The sequence below is a fragment of the Orussus abietinus genome, unplaced genomic scaffold, assembly GCF_000612105.2.
Source record: "Orussus abietinus isolate OABI.00-Male unplaced genomic scaffold, Oabi_2.0 scaffold276, whole genome shotgun sequence".
Lineage (NCBI taxonomy): Eukaryota > Metazoa > Arthropoda > Insecta > Hymenoptera > Orussidae > Orussus > Orussus abietinus.
Genome location: NW_019394419.1, coordinates 41 through 15840, shown reverse-complemented (window position 1 = coordinate 15840; position 15800 = coordinate 41). Strand labels below are relative to the sequence as shown.

Sequence of the window (15800 nt, the reverse complement as noted above, 5' to 3'; positions counted from 1 at the left end):
TCCCAGCGAAATCATACAATTTACAAGATATAATTGAACTTTGTTAACTAACGTATTTGTTTCTATATTTAATCTAATAAAAAATGGAATAAAACAATATTCGGTAATTAAAGTGGGTACTTGTAATTACCCCGGTGGTCATTAAAATTGCAACACCTACAAACAGTAGGGACATCAAATTTCATTTAAAAAAAGTTAATTACGTCAGAGTAATAAATTATCAAAATTTCAAGTACTTTAACGAGAAATAAAGTTTTAATCGTGTCGTAATCTCAGCTATAGCGATATAAGATATTAAAAAGACTTCCAAATTTCAACCGTCACGTTGGCCAATTAACTTCGATATCAGCCTACATCGAAGCGTTGCGAAATCGAGTTATTGATACATCGATATTCTCATGGCAGGCATCACTCGAATCGACCGAAATTCCCTTTAGATGCATTTTGCAGTCAAATTTTTCCGATCTTCTGCATAAAATTCTGCAGACCATACGAAACGGGTATCATACGTGTTGGTGTCAAATACTGCTCATTCGTCCCGGTCAGTGGTAAAAAATATTGAAATTGCGAATAATGTTCCCTTGTACATACTTCTGGGACCCGAGTCTCGAGCTCATACGATCAACTTTCGCATGCGAAATTAACAATTTCCAAAAGACTTTCAAATGTTGACCAATGACACGACTTCGCAACAATGCAAAATATTTCATGCGAATCTGTTCGTATGAAAAAAAAATCCGCATTGACTCGAGAACCAGGTCCCTGTAGCACAGAACAAAGGTCTAAATATGTTCAGTTAAGGCGATGTAAAAATGGCGTCAACGAGGTCTCGCTTATGAAACCTTTCTCCGAACTCCGAATATACCGAGTCGTTTTCAACTTCATAACATGAACGTGGAGGCTTTAAGGAAAATCCTGACACCCATGAAATTAAAATTTTTTATAAATTTCTTCGTAAGTATTCTTAACATATACGCATCGGGAAACGAAAATTCTTGTTTTCAAAAGATAAGCGTTCATAATAGCCCGATGCGAATGTATTAACATTTTTGATATTTGATAAAAAATGAAATTTCATGGGTACCAGGATCTTCCCTAGAGCCTCTATATTCACGGTATGAAGTTTGAAACGATTTTGGTACGTTCGGTTCAGAAAAAAGTTTTATGAACGTTTGATCTCTCGGATGCCGCTTTCACAACCCCTCAATTGCACACATTACTCTACCTCGTATGAATAAAGTAACATCCGAGTAAATACGCCGTTGATTTCTATAAAATGAATGTCGTTGGAACCAGGGAACTTCTTGAGCAAAAAACATTAAGATCACTAAAGGTAATTAAATTCGCCCAAAGAAATAAATGTTTCGCTCAGTGTAGTACACCATTCTTATTTTGGCACCATCGTTTCTAATGAAAGGAATTTCTCGGTGGTAATCAAATCCGCCCAAAGAAATAAATGTTTCGGCTCAGTGTAGTACACCATTCTTATTTTGGCACCATCGTCTCTAATGAAAGGAATTTCTCGCTGTTGCAGAATGTTCGTGGGGTCTAGCATAATCTTGGCAGTGTTAATAGTGCCCTCTCTGACCGAAAAAACTTCGTCGAATGATGTCCTCAGCCTGCACGATGCATCCTTGCTGCTTCCGGAAATGCGTGACAGGAAGGAACTCACCTCCGTGGAGCGAAGGGCCGTTTCGAAAAGAGCTCCCATGGGCTTCCAGGTATCCCTTTTTCATCCTCTTCTAGACCGATCTTGTAAATTATTCATGTAGAGGCTAATATGGCTTTCGTCTGTATCTCGGTCTCTCATCTGGCCGCTTCCTTTTCTCCGGTTTTTTATCGCTTCGTTCTGCCCGCTTTCTTTCATTCGCCGGAAACAGAGAATCGGATGCGCGGTCTGCAGCAAAGAGTATGTAACGAAACGCGAGGTCTTTTTCGCGTTTTTCCGCTGTACGTAGGTACCGATAACGAGAGAACGACAGGTATGGTTCGATCTAGTCGAGAACGGAACCTCGTTCTCCGAGGTAATTGTTACTTAGAGCTTCAAACGAGGGGTATTCGCTTTCAAATTAACAAGACCTTCTTTGTGACTGCCTTTGCCTCTCGTGTTTCTACCTAGAGGATCGCGTTCGATGCTAAAGTGAAAAGGACTTTTGGATCGGATAACGAAATCAAACAAAAATTGCGTTACATCACCTTTTAATCGGTACGACGAAAACGAGATGTGTAGTGCACTCGTCTCGAGACAAATACACTACTTGCCAAAAGAACTGCAACACCGAATAATCAAAATCGTGCGTATCTGATAATGACGTGGGTACCCATAATTACGAAAGTGGTATAAGTAAAAAGTCTGAAAAACTGAATTTATTCTATATTTTCTGTTATATCCATTTAAATTATAATAATTTGAAATTAGTTTTGCAATAAAAGATGTGATCTAAGCAACTTTCATAATCATCGGCACGTGTATCCTTTAGCATAATGAAAGAAAACTATAATCCGCAGTCATTCCCAACTTTTGGGATTAAAAGACGTCTTCTACTTGCGGTCATTAAATGGTTAAAAGGCGTATTTTAGTGAAAATGAGCCAGCTTTTTTCAAAATTATCCTGAAACAATACGTCAAAGTATATTCCGCGATCTAGTCTGAGTTACGAAAAACTATCGTCCTTGTTCTCAAATGTGTTTGCAAATTGTTTCATGCATTCAATAAAGAACTCATATAAAAATGTTAAACATGTAATTTTCAATGTCAGTAGTCACTGTAAAAACTTACACTGGTAGACTTAAGGCCTTCGCAAATACCTCGTGACAGCAATCGTATGTATAATAGTTAAACTCGGCCAATCAAATTGTAGAAAATTTAATATGGTGTCCTATTTCGGCAATTTGAACGCCCAGTTCTACTATATGGCTTACGGTTACATCTATGCGAGATATTCAAGGAGGCCTGTACTAACAAGTGAAGGTATTTAATTTTAAGGTGTGTTATAAAAGTACCTAAAGAGATTACCGCTGCCATACAGAATTCAGGCCCTAACTTCATCAACGCATAATATAGTCAAGTTTATACGCTGCTTCTAGCATTAAATCCTCGTAAAGCCACGCCATTCTTATTTATAACAACAACGTGGCTTATTGTTCAATTTTTAATTTTACAACTTTGATTAAATCCGCTAGATAAGTCAGACACAAATTTATCAAAGAATGGAACTAACAGAAAAAAAACATACTATAATACATTTTTCGAAGCTACTCCGAAAGTGTAATAGTGATAGAAAACCTGATGGAAATTTCAATTTTTATATTTAAATCTTTAATTGGTAGTTTTCAACTTACCATCCGTATTATGCCAATTATTAATTTAAAAGCTTGAGTTCTAAATTATAGGTTTACAGCTATACCAATTGTATACGTTGTAAGTTACACATTTTATATTTAATCTTCTTATTGTTTCTTTATTTGGAAAAGGTAAAGCCTAACAACGCTTACCGCGAGTACATATAATAACCCAAATAGAAGCATTACCCTAGTTTTCTTAATCTACAATTGCAAAATGTTTAGCTCCTATCTTGTTATTAATGATGTCATTAAAAATGACAGGGTATGCGTGGCAAGAAAAACGTGATCGGTCCCGACTTCGCAGACAATTTCTTGCACGAGGACTACGAAAAACGAGCACCCATGGGATTCCAGGGCATGAGAGGGAAAAAGGAGTACTTGTCGAATCAAGACGATTCCTCTGCGAACGAAGAGTACTCGAACGAGAAGAGAGCGCCTATGGGGTTTCAAGGGATGCGTGGGAAGAAGTCTTCTTTCGACGAGGAGTACGACAAACGGGCTCCCATGGGATTTCAGGGGATGAGGGGCAAAAAGTCTCTGGAAGAGGTACCCCTTCAACGTTTCTGTCCAATCTTCGTTCACCCTGGCCCTCCGCGAACAACCATTAACCCTTTTGTTACGCGATATTGCTTTCAAGCAATTTATTTCCGACAAGTTTAAAAACCTTAATAATCTTCATTGGCAAACTAGTATGTATTTACTAATAGTATCGCTACCTCTGTCTCCGTTTTTAATCAGATACTTTCCTTCGATACAAATTTAACAACTTTTACAACCCTTTTGTTTTATTAACCCTTTTGTTACGCGATATTGCTTTCAAGCAATTTATTTCCGACAAGTTTAAAAACCTTAATAATCTTCATTGGCAAACTAGTATGTATTTACTAACAGTATCGCTACCTCTGTCTCCGTTTTTAATCAGATGCTTTCCTTTGATACAAATTTAACAACTTTTAACAGAAGCATCACCCTAAACGAAGCGTTACTTATTCCCGTCTTATTAATTTAAGATTAACAATTTGAATGTAGTGATTTAATAGTTTGAATTTTCTCGATGAACATTTAACACCTTTCAACGAGAGTAACACACAAGTTGATTGCTATCGATGAATTTATTTCGTGACAAATATGAAATCTTTAAGAAAAGGCGTTACTAAGAAATTATATTATGTATTTACTAACAGTAACGTTTTTTAATCCAATGTTTTTATCTTGATAAAGATTTAGCAACCTTTAACGAAAGCTTCACACAAGATGAAGTGTTACTTACCTCCAACTAAGTAGTTAAAGATTAGTTTTCTAATTGAATTGGTTCAATGCTTTGATACTTCTAAAGTTCGATGCTTGAATCAGGTTTTTCCTTGACACGGACACAAATATTTAATAGAGATGTACAATAATTGAGTAATTGCCCAGTTAATTGTAATAGACACCGTACAGATAATCTCGGATTATTTGAATGGACAGTACTCCTTTATCGCGATTTCAACTCAACAGGTGCTCGACGAAATTGAGAAGAGGGCTGCGATGGGTTTCCAAGGCATGAGAGGCAAGAAGAATTATTATCTAGAATATCCCGAGGACAATGAAAAGAGAGCGATGGCCATGGGTTTTCAAGGTATGAGGGGCAAGAAGGATGAATGGGCTGCCGATTGGGAGAAGAGAAAACCAATGGGATTTCAAGGAATGAGGGGTAAGAAGAGTTTCCAAGATGAGCTGGATGAACTGGAGAAACGTGCCATTATGGGATTTCAGGTACATTTTTTACGATGTCGGAAATGGTCATTAATAAACAAATTTTAGAACAAAATTAGTCCATCGTCAGTTCCATAACAACTTTGTACAGAAAAATGTAATCATCATCCCTTCATGTACTCAAATTATTTTACCATAAAAATCAATCAATCGAAACCAATGAATGATATTTACTTCATTCCATCTAAAATTACACGTTCAAAACATTACTTAGTAAATTATGTTGAAAATAATTTGCTAATTAGTCCTTGAGAACTAGATTGTATTTTTACAACGTGCTTTAAAATGCTTTGTGTAAAAAGACTTGTTCAAAACCGCAAAGAAATGTGATCCAAGTATACTTCTTGGTCATTGATCGTTCTTCATTGAATCATAGCTTAAGTTCAACAAAACCAATAATTTAATTTTGAGGAATCACGCAAAGAGTTAAGTACCAAAGAAAAGAATTTCACGATAACGTCTTAGATTATTTGTGAGGAAATTGAAATTTAAACGGAATGATTATAAATATTTTAATTTACGATAAGCAATGCTTCATTGTGACACAAAAGTAAAATAAAACCGCTGCTGCATGAATAACAAATTTTTCAGGGTATGAGGGGCAAAAAATACTATAACGATATCGACGAGTTCGCTGAAGATTACGAAAAGAGGGCACCTAAGATGGGTTTCCAAGGGATGCGCGGAAAGAAAGACATTTTCGATTCGGACAAGAGTGCTCCTATGAGTTTCCAAGATACGAGAGGAAAAAAGACCATATCCGAAAGCTACGACGATGGCGTAATGGATTTGTCCGATTACGAGAAAAGAGCGCTGATGGGATTTCAAGGCATGCGCGGTAAAAAGGATTCCGACAAACGAGCACCCATGGGTTTTCAAGGAATGCGAGGAAAGAAGGATTTAGATGACCCTTTTGGTTCTACCAGTGAATTCAGCAAAAGAGCACCAATGGGCTTCCAAGGTATATAGTTCACTATGTAATCCTACGTAAAGCGTGACTTAAAATAAGAAATAAACGCCAGTTCAAGAGAAAAAATTGTACTATGAAAGTATTTTTGTGTATCGTACCTTGTACTTGATTAGGAAAGGACAAAAATGCATTAATAAATGTAATAAATGTTGCAGAGGAAAACTTCGTCATTTGGAAAACAGGAAATCCTGTAATTTTCTTAAAATCCTGTATAATATTAGGTCATGACATAAGTTCGTGCGGATTTTTTGTTTTTAATGATTTAACATTTCTTCGAAATTATGGCAATTTATTCAAGCTTGAGTCAAATAATTATCTTTTGAATTAACGAAATATTTCTTTGGTGCTATTCAGAGAAGTATTTCTTAATAATTAACCCACTAAGTAAATAAATGAATTTTGTTATAATTGTACATAACGCTATTAATGAAATCTTATATCCATATTAATTGATGTATCCATTAAGTTGTTTAAATAATACATGCCTTCCTTTTTACAGGAATGAGAGGTAAAAAGGACGAAAATCCGATCGAATACGAACCATTCTCACCTTTCACGTATTTCGATTCCCGTGGGAAGAAAACTCCACGATTTGCAATTCGAGGAAAATTTGTTGCCGTGAGGGGGAAGAAATGGTCCGAGGGTTCATTATTCGATCAATCTGAAAATCTCCTCGACAATATCGGAAGGACTGGCGTGAATACTGACTCGACGACGACATTAGGTAAAACAACCGCCTGTGGCCTTAAACAAACATTTCTTCTCTTTTAGGTCCTTAGAATCATAATTTACCCAATCATCAAATGAAATTGTGCAAATAAAAATGCATAAATATTAACATTTTGTGACTGACATTTAAAAAGACAATATTAAGTCTGGAATATATAGATATTTCTTTTTCTAATTACATTGTCGAATTCATTATATGTTACCAACGAATACTATATTACAATAGATCTTGTTAACAATTACTACCTATCCTCTTTTAATAATCATACAAAAGTTTACACGTCTACCCTTTTATATCTATCTGTTTACCCTTAAATTGAATCAAAATTTGTCGATGGAAAAATTGTATAATAATTAATTCCTTTAAATCGTTTTATGAATGCGATTAAATTGGTGCTTGTTAGCTACTTGTCCATGGGAAGTTAAATATAATCCCGTAGATCAAGTTTTGTTTACTGTAACGACTATCAAAGGAACCATAATTAACTCATTTAGGTATCTAATGTCTGTATGCGAATAAGAGACATTTTTGATACATACTAGTTAGCTTTATTTGCTAACTATACTAATTTTGAACAAAATTATTCATGACCATCAATTGTACGCTTCTAGTTAGGAATCCGACCTTTCCTTCCGTTCCGATTTTCTTTGATTACGATGTATTTGTTACAAAATAATAACTAAACAATACAATACAATTAATAACCTTCTTCTCTGTTTCAGACATCCAGTAGTGCTAAGGCGCTAAAAAGGAAGAAAGTATTTCCTTTAATAAATTAAATTAATCTAGTCAAAAGGGAAAAGGAAAAGTGGAAACGCGAATACAGAACATCACGAAACAACGGCAGCTTAAAGCGTTGTCAACTGTTAAATTACACTTCAAATGTTTATTAAACAACAAAAACTTATTCCTCCGTTATATCATGATTTCAATAAATGTTACTATGAATTCAACGTGGTGGTACTTTTGTTCGAGAATGCCGAGCGATTGCAGGGATACGCGTAGAAAGTAATTGCAAATCGAAAAAATCAAGAAATCGTCAAATGATATCAAAGTTTCCACAGCTTTCGAATTGCAGGACCTTTCTAAAAAGCCTATATCAGTATTACTTGCCAATTCAATAAGTAATTACCGTAATTGTTTCGTCGCTAATGAAGATATGAGAAACGCGCGCACCGTGTATGTCTTTCGTCCAAACACTGATAACACAGCAAAGTGAAGCTATTCCAACACCCTTGACACGAAATCTAAAAACGAAGAGAAAAATAAGAAGAAAGTGAATCGAGTATGAACGTTAAATAGATATTGAATATACTTTGACAGATAGGTGCTATATTTTTCTCTGAATGTTAACGATAGCGATAACCCTACTGTGTCTGTGTAATTCGAAGATGCATCTTTCCAAATAAAGGGCAGTGTACCATACTTTAGCCATCTTAAATTTTAACTCTAGTTAGAACGATTTGTATAGGCAATTTTTATGTAAACTGCGCGCACAAAACTATACTATGTACCTATTACCTGTGAAATCTCTTCTATATCCCAATGTATATTTTCATAGAGTATTTACGTAAGGATTATAGCGTTGTATACGTTCATTAAGTTATTCCTTGTTAAACGGTTAGTAGACGCTTGACAAATTTTACTATTTTAAGAGTACATTATCAAAGAAAGTCCGAAATGGTGATTCACTATATAAGGACAAACTAAATCGGTTATTTCCTATGAACCATTTTTTTATAGCTTGTATGTAATGATAATGTGAATAGGAGTTATCTCAGATGAGTATATAATTTGAATTCTCATTACAAAACTTATGAAAATGAATAAAACTTCAAATATTTGAATAAATCAGTTTTTCAATCAACAGTAACACATTATTTTTAATTGGTGATGAAGAGACATGAATTCAGGACTAAACTTGCACTTACATTAAAGTAATTTTTGGTCCATTTATTTTTTGAATTACCTGACCAAAATAGACGTTCAATTTTAGTAAATTAAAAATACCTTGTCTGAAAACATACTTGGTATAAATAAATATGTACAATTCTGAAAATCATATGAACTTGGTCTAGCCGTCAACTGTAATGAAATACAATGTCCTAATGGTTAAAAATACTTATCTAGATTTACACTGATCAGAAGAAATTGCAATTTTGTCTAAAAATCTCGGCTTTCCAAACATTATGAAGTTCAAAAATGATTTTGATACATTATATATGTACATCAATTTCTATTTTTATTTTACCATTAATACCACTGTACTACAAATGATTCTACGTTAATTTTATATTTACGATGATACTCTATTTAATTACATTCAAGGTTTAATGTTAACTAAATGTGGAAAATCTATAAAATAAGAATCACTGGAAAAATTCCAAAATTGAAAATCAATTTTATCAAGCTCCCCATCGAAGAATCCTTATGATCTGGCCTAATCTACGTTTATTTTATCAATAGAATAGGCCCTTTTCTAATATTTTCTAATCACCTTAGATTTTCCTTCTAAGAGATACGAATACTTCAATTCAGAGATAAAAATGGAAAATAAAGCAAATGAATGTATACGACGCTCCTAAATCCTTACTTCTTTAGGCTGGAAGAGGAACAACATTTATTTACGCATAAATAGCCTTTAATCCTAATCTAATGTGAATGTATCACCCTTATTATCGACCACGTACTGTAAGAAAGAAAGCGTTACGTGTCTGGAAACAACGTATTGTAAACAGTTTATATTTTCAATGTACTTATTTAATCATGTTAAATGAAGTTAATTATTTTCTATTGCTTTATTGACTTGTTTATTATTAGAATATCAAGCAACCCGCTATTTAGGTACGCAAAATGTACGGAAAAGCATCCAATTTAAACCGAAATTACAAGAATCGTCAGACCGGAAATATTTTTCATCTAGAAGTACATTGTCCCCTACGAAAATAAGTATCTAGTTGTGAATATGAATATTGAACGACCAGCCTGAATTCGGCTCGATTATAAGTTTCCCCCGCAGATGTTAAAATCTCGAAAGTTCAACAAATATTCAGTTATTTTGTAATGGTTTCAAAATCCTTAAAATAACATAACATATATAAAATACCCCAATTTTCATACGCTGATATTTCTTGTTATTATATCCTGATGCTGATTTGGTGCGATGCTCGTTTATGATGCTTGAATGCTAACGAATAAACAATTGCACCACATTAAACAACAAAAAAAAAGATATTAACTTCACCGCACTCTATAGCAAAAAGTGCATTAAACGCAATGCACCTATATTAGTAATATGACAATGACTGAAGTATGGTACAAATAACGAAGGTACGATTAACATAAAGGTGCTTGAAAACGCAGATGCGCGCGCTCGACCGATCAATCTGCAACAATAATGAAAGTATATCTCTCGTAATCGTTAATGGTTAGTTGAAAAGCTAACATTTTCATTCCTTCGTTGCGTCCACTCAATAGTATGGAAATATGGAAATCTGCCCATATGCTCCATTGAGATGGATCGATGATCGTTGCCTTTGGGATTTGATCTTTCGAGTGCATCTATCTATTTATCGTATATGAAAATAAATTTATGCAGAAGAGAGCATAGTTCGATTATCTGACGTAACCCGGATGGTGTAAGAAAAACCTGTCAAATATACTTGAAATATGAAGTGACAACACTTACTAGAGACTTAGTAGTAAAAGTCGCAAATGGAGGTCTTATCGATCCTACAAGGTCTTCCTACCGAGGATGAGTCTGTTAATGACGAGGAAACTTTTTAAGTGTATATAATATATCGAGGCGATGGCAAGATATACATATAAACATATATGTGACATAAAAGATAATATATATACATTGATGTACTATATAAATACAATATACGTCTACGTACAAGTGGTGAAACACATATCAATAAATGCAGTTCATTACGTTATATCCCATTGTCATTTTTTTATTATGAATGATTTTACACATAGTTTAAAGCGCGATTTTAAATGCCATTGTACTTTGATTTTTTCACCAATTGTTGCCATTATTTTCCTGAATCATGAATAAGAAGTTTCATATTTAAGTACTTGACGATCACTTTCAAAGATCTTTTTTTAGATTTATGAATACTATGTCTGCATCTTAATATATGTTTTCTGCAGAAAAAGTATTTTATCAATGATTTAAGCGGTCCTGATAGCAGTTCGTTCTTATATCGGACCCGTTACTGGTCTTAATATTTAAGTCGTGATGCCATTCCCTTCCACTGTTTCAAATGCCCATACTTCAAATTCGCATCAAAAGGTAACCGCCCTGTCACGAACAGGAAGTGATAAAAAGATAAGGGAGATCATCGAAAACTGTACACTGAAGTCAACGTAAAAGCTTCGAATATAAACCGACGGAAAGATGTTTAAATTCTGTCATCTTTTAATGTTGACTAAAAGTTGACGAATAGTTTTAATTATTAATATTGGCTCTTTTCAGTAAAGGCTAAAAGATGACGATTCGTAAAAAGTGTCAAAATCAGGTGCATAAGGCGATTTTTCGTCTTCTTCTTCTCAACTATATGCTGTTACCAAAAGATAACTTTCGGGAAAATTCACCTTTTAGACATCTTTCAATCGTCATGTGCTATCTGGATATTTAATGCTTTTAAAAAATGAAGCTGTTACTAACTACGTTACTTTACGTAGATACATACAACGCAATTTCCCTTTTAACATTCTAAAAACAGGCGAAAGTATGAATACGACTCAAGCGTTGGCAAGCGTTGGCACGCTAACCAATTCGGCAAGAAAATGTCGAAAAAATTCGCAGTGCCGAAATTTGGACAAGCTTTGTGTCACCTCGTCGTAGGCGACTCTAAAGGTAATTGGTAATTACATTTCAGTCGCACGTTTGTCTTAAAGTTTAAAAAATACAACTAAAAGGAATGAAAAATAGGAGCCAAGCAGGATGTGACAACGCGCAATGCAGATTGTCAATGTTATTCGCGACCAAAATGTGTTTGCGAAAAACTAGAAACTCCTCCTCTGTATGTCCTGAAAACAATAGTGATTAAATTGAAGTTAAAGTAATCGGATTCATTGCGATAATTTCTTGTTTTTAGATGGGTTCAAATCACGAAAAAGGCTTATTCCAAGGCGAAGAGGTCTTTCCAGAAAAAAGAGGAATTACCAGTCGAGATCTGTGTGACGGAAAGGGAGTATAAAAGTACGCTTTAGAAATCTTATTGTATATTAACATGTTTGATACAGAATCATTTTATTAACTTTGGGTGTTTTTTGGACAGAGTCGTGTGTGTGCAAAGAAACTAAAAAATCGTCGCGCAGGAAGCGGCAATTACCAGTCAGGAAATGCGTGAGGGAAGAACCTGGTGAGAGTTATTTATTAAAAAATATTTCTTCGCGATGATATTTATTTAAATCATTAAGTATCTTGGAAGAGCAAGATTGACGAAGCCACCGACGTTCTTGCTGATCGGAAAGTAGTGAAGCAGAAGGAAAGGACGAGGCGCGGATTAAAAGCTGATAAACATCACCGGTTAAGAGTTGGTAGAGAACTTCAGGAAGATGTGGATAGTCCACAGGATACTGGGAATCAGAAATTAAATCAGTATGAAGAAGATCGTCTTAGGAGGGAATCAGGCTCGGTAAAAAAAGAGAATGAGTCATCTAGGAGAGAATCAGGATTACCGAGAAAGGCATCCCTTAGAAGAGAAGCAGGATCTCTCAAAAAAGAGTCACGATCTCTTGGAAGGGAATCAACATCAGAAGCTCCGAAGAAAGAACCAGAGTCACCCAGAAGAGAATCGGGATCCCCCAGGAGAGAATCAGGATCTCCCAGAAAAGAATCAGGATCTCCCAGGAAGAAATCCTCACCTCCAGCACAGACGGGGCGTAAAGACTCCCTTGCGACGCCGGTATGCTATAAAAAGATGAACGATATAATCTGTTACAAAACGAAATACTAACCCTGACAGCACAACCAGTAAAAGATATCTAAAAGATTACGATTTTCCTGAAAACTAATCTTTTAGTTACAACATATTGTCGACAAAAAGATGACAAAGAGATATCTTATGCGCCGGATTTCGGCATCTTTTAGTGAAGATTAAAAGATCATAAAATCCAAACATCTTTTCGTTGAGGTCGGAGAGTAGTTTTGATAATCTTCTTTCTTAGCACCGACTCTCCGGTGTAACACGGATACCTTTTTATGTGGAGCTGGAATGTGAGCATTTGAAACAATGGAAGGGAACGACATTACAACTTTTAGGCCGTTTGCACACGTCTCGGCAAAACCGGCGCCAACACCGACTTTTCAGTCGAAAAAAAGGTAACTTTCATTTATTTCGTTGGTAATAATATAAATAAATGAAAGTTACCTTCTTTTTGGCAGAAAAGTCGGTGCCGGCACCGACGCCGGTTTTGCTGGTACGTAGGCAAACTGCCTGAAACCTAAAAACCAGTATCAAGTCTTATATACAAACGAACTGCTATCTGGTTTACTTTCAAGAAAGCCACGCCAGTGCTATCTGTCGATCCTATCAAAACTAATTGGCAACGTTGTTTCGTCATCGTGAATTTGAATTACAAAATAGATTAGCAAATGATAACGATCCTTCCGCATCGATCTATCTATAATATCTATCATCTATAAAATCATAATCTATAAAATCTGTAAAACCTACCGCATCTATAAAAACGTAAAGCTTTAATTTTTAAATTATACTCGCACATAAAACTGCATCTAAACGAAATGGCACTAATGCTGGCACGTTCCACATACCCTCTATCATCTAATAGCCCTCTTCCTCCATTAGGCATCCATACGAAGACATCTTTTAGTCTGCTATAATTAGGAAAATGTAACGTTAGACATTTTTTAGATATCTCTTCGTCATGTCAAACCGATGATTTGAAAAGGACAGCTTTTCGTCGTCTTTACGGGAAACGGTGCCGTCTGGGTAACGTACCGCAACTGTATTTCCTCTTTTACAAGAATTTTATGGCAGACCCTGGAAGAAATCTTGCACGGGGCGGCAACTCGACAAGCCCGAAAATGCGAAAAAGCCTGTCCCTGCGAATACTCCCGGGAGTTACTAGGCATCCACCAAAGGGTTCAACTACTCCGATCCAAGGCTGAAGAGGTCACCTCAAAAACGGAGCGCTGTAAATTCAGGATGACCCGAAGCGAGGCGAATTTTTTGAAAGAGGACCCGAGGGCCTGCTCGGTAATGACGAATGAAATTCGCTCTCAGCGTGCCGAAATGAGGGAACTCATGGACATGTGGCAGGAGGCTGATGAAAAATTGCAGTTCCACTGGAAAGAGCTAGGATCACTGGGCATGGAGGTAACTAGAAGAAAATGTGAAATATAAATCATTATACAAAAGTCTGAATCTTTTAAGGTGAAGTGAAACACGTCGAGAAATTTTATCGAAGTCGGTAAAAAAGATTCGACTAAATACCTACGTTTCCGACGTAGTATATATATCGTCAGCTGTGTCGAATTATATCGGGAATTGTACTAATCGACATACTCCATATATCGTTTCCGTACAATCATTGTAAAGAAATTGACGGAAAACTCCAGAAATATCCTGGATTCATGGTTTTCGATGCCCTGACTGACTGCAGAGCGCCACCCTTTCGTTTCTCATATCAGAGCCTTCGACATTTGTATATCGATCGAAATATAAGAGCTCGACGCCATTTTGGTTCTAGTATAGGCTAAGTCCAAAAAACTCACGAAAATCCAAGTTTTTAAAGTGTCAAGATAATTCTTAGATGCTCACGACTTATGTGTCAAAGTTTCGGACAGTTCGGCTGAATAGCCTTGAAAAAAGTGTGTTATTCGAATCGACTGATTTGAGGGAGGTTTCACTTCACCTTAACTGATAAGTTCAATCGTTACAGATCGACCAATCGGAACGGAAGACCATTGAATTGGAAGATTCCCTGATGGACTGGACTCCCACGGGAAAAATGACGAGGATGCACAGGGACCAGCTCAAAGCGGAGGACACGGTGGACGCAATGGAAAAACGTCAAGCAGAATGTCGATTGAAAGTCAAGGTTCGTTCCTACAGATTTAGAAAGATGATTCAGGACATATAACCTCACCTGTGAGACTTGATGTTTCAGGAGGAAGTATGGAAAGTGCTAGAGGAGAAAGCAAAATTCCAAGAGGAAGCGAATAAACGAGATAAAAGGAGAGCCCGACAGAGAGAGGAGGATGCGGTCACTCTGCTCGGGGCTACGGATCTCATGCAGAAATACATCGACGACTATTACCGACGGATTTAGTAAAATGCAAACGCTCTGCACCTTAATTGCACTCTGTATGACTCGCTACGGCATAGATACGCGTTTCGTTAAATGTATGCTTCCGTTTCTGACTTCTAGCAGAAATACCAGAATTCTTTGGCATATTAAATCGATAAATACATATTTTATATGAATATAAACGCAATTTAGTCTACTTATAATATTAAATTAGAAAAATTTTTTTCCTGGAAGTTACTTTAAAAATGTCAAGAAGATCGATGAAAATTGAATGAAAAAAGCAGTTCCGTAATGCTAAATGTATTGGGACAGACCCGTCTGTGACGTAACGACTCCCCCTTAATGATCATTATATACATATTGTTGTGAAGTGTCCCTGACCCACTTAACGTAGTTTTTGTTAAATGATTATTCACAGAATTTCTTAAAGAATATATTAAAACATGTTTTATTAAAAGTTAGCTGCTCCCGCCGCTATTACGCCGCGCGGCTGGAGAGGGCAGTAGGTCCACGAGGAAACCATCGATGAATGCCAGTGTACGCTTCACTATTTCGCTTAAAAATTTGTGCCGCGCCAGTTCACATGAATGGTCTCGCATTTTCACCACTAAAAACGTTCCGTAATACCGTCAGGGACTCATTTTTCACATTTTCGCTCAATTTGCTTTACGTATTAGGCCCCCTGGCCGTGTTACCATAGATGAGGTAGGGG

General features: G+C 36.0%; 2 protein-coding genes across 3 annotated transcripts in view; both read left to right on the top strand.

Annotated features, from left to right (window-relative positions):
- The window catches only part of LOC105703153 (tachykinins), a 102847-nt gene extending 92246 nt beyond the window's left edge, over positions 1-10601 (top strand). Inside the window, exons 2-7 of one of the 2 annotated variants that reach the window (XM_012431308.1) lie at positions 1535-1721; positions 3606-3890; positions 4842-5099; positions 5691-6060; positions 6569-6793; positions 7522-10601. In XM_012431308.1, coding sequence (XP_012286731.1) covers positions 1536-1721; positions 3606-3890; positions 4842-5099; positions 5691-6060; positions 6569-6793; positions 7522-7532 — 1335 coding nt within the window. In that variant the 5' untranslated portion in view covers position 1535 and the 3' untranslated portion in view covers positions 7533-10601. The remainder of the gene's footprint in view (positions 1-1534; positions 1722-3605; positions 3891-4841; positions 5100-5690; positions 6061-6568; positions 6794-7521) is intronic. The other variant, XM_023432248.1, reaches the window with a different exon arrangement.
- Positions 10602-11596: 995 nt separating this feature from the next.
- Positions 11597-15109, top strand: LOC111673940. The gene is made up of 8 exons (XM_023432249.1): positions 11597-11666; positions 11742-11832; positions 11908-12011; positions 12091-12174; positions 12233-12720; positions 13816-14154; positions 14720-14878; positions 14948-15109. The coding sequence occupies exons 1-8, from the start codon at positions 11597-11599 to the stop codon at positions 15107-15109; spliced, it is 1497 nt and encodes a 498-aa protein (XP_023288017.1).
- Positions 15110-15800: the final 691 nt, after the last annotated feature.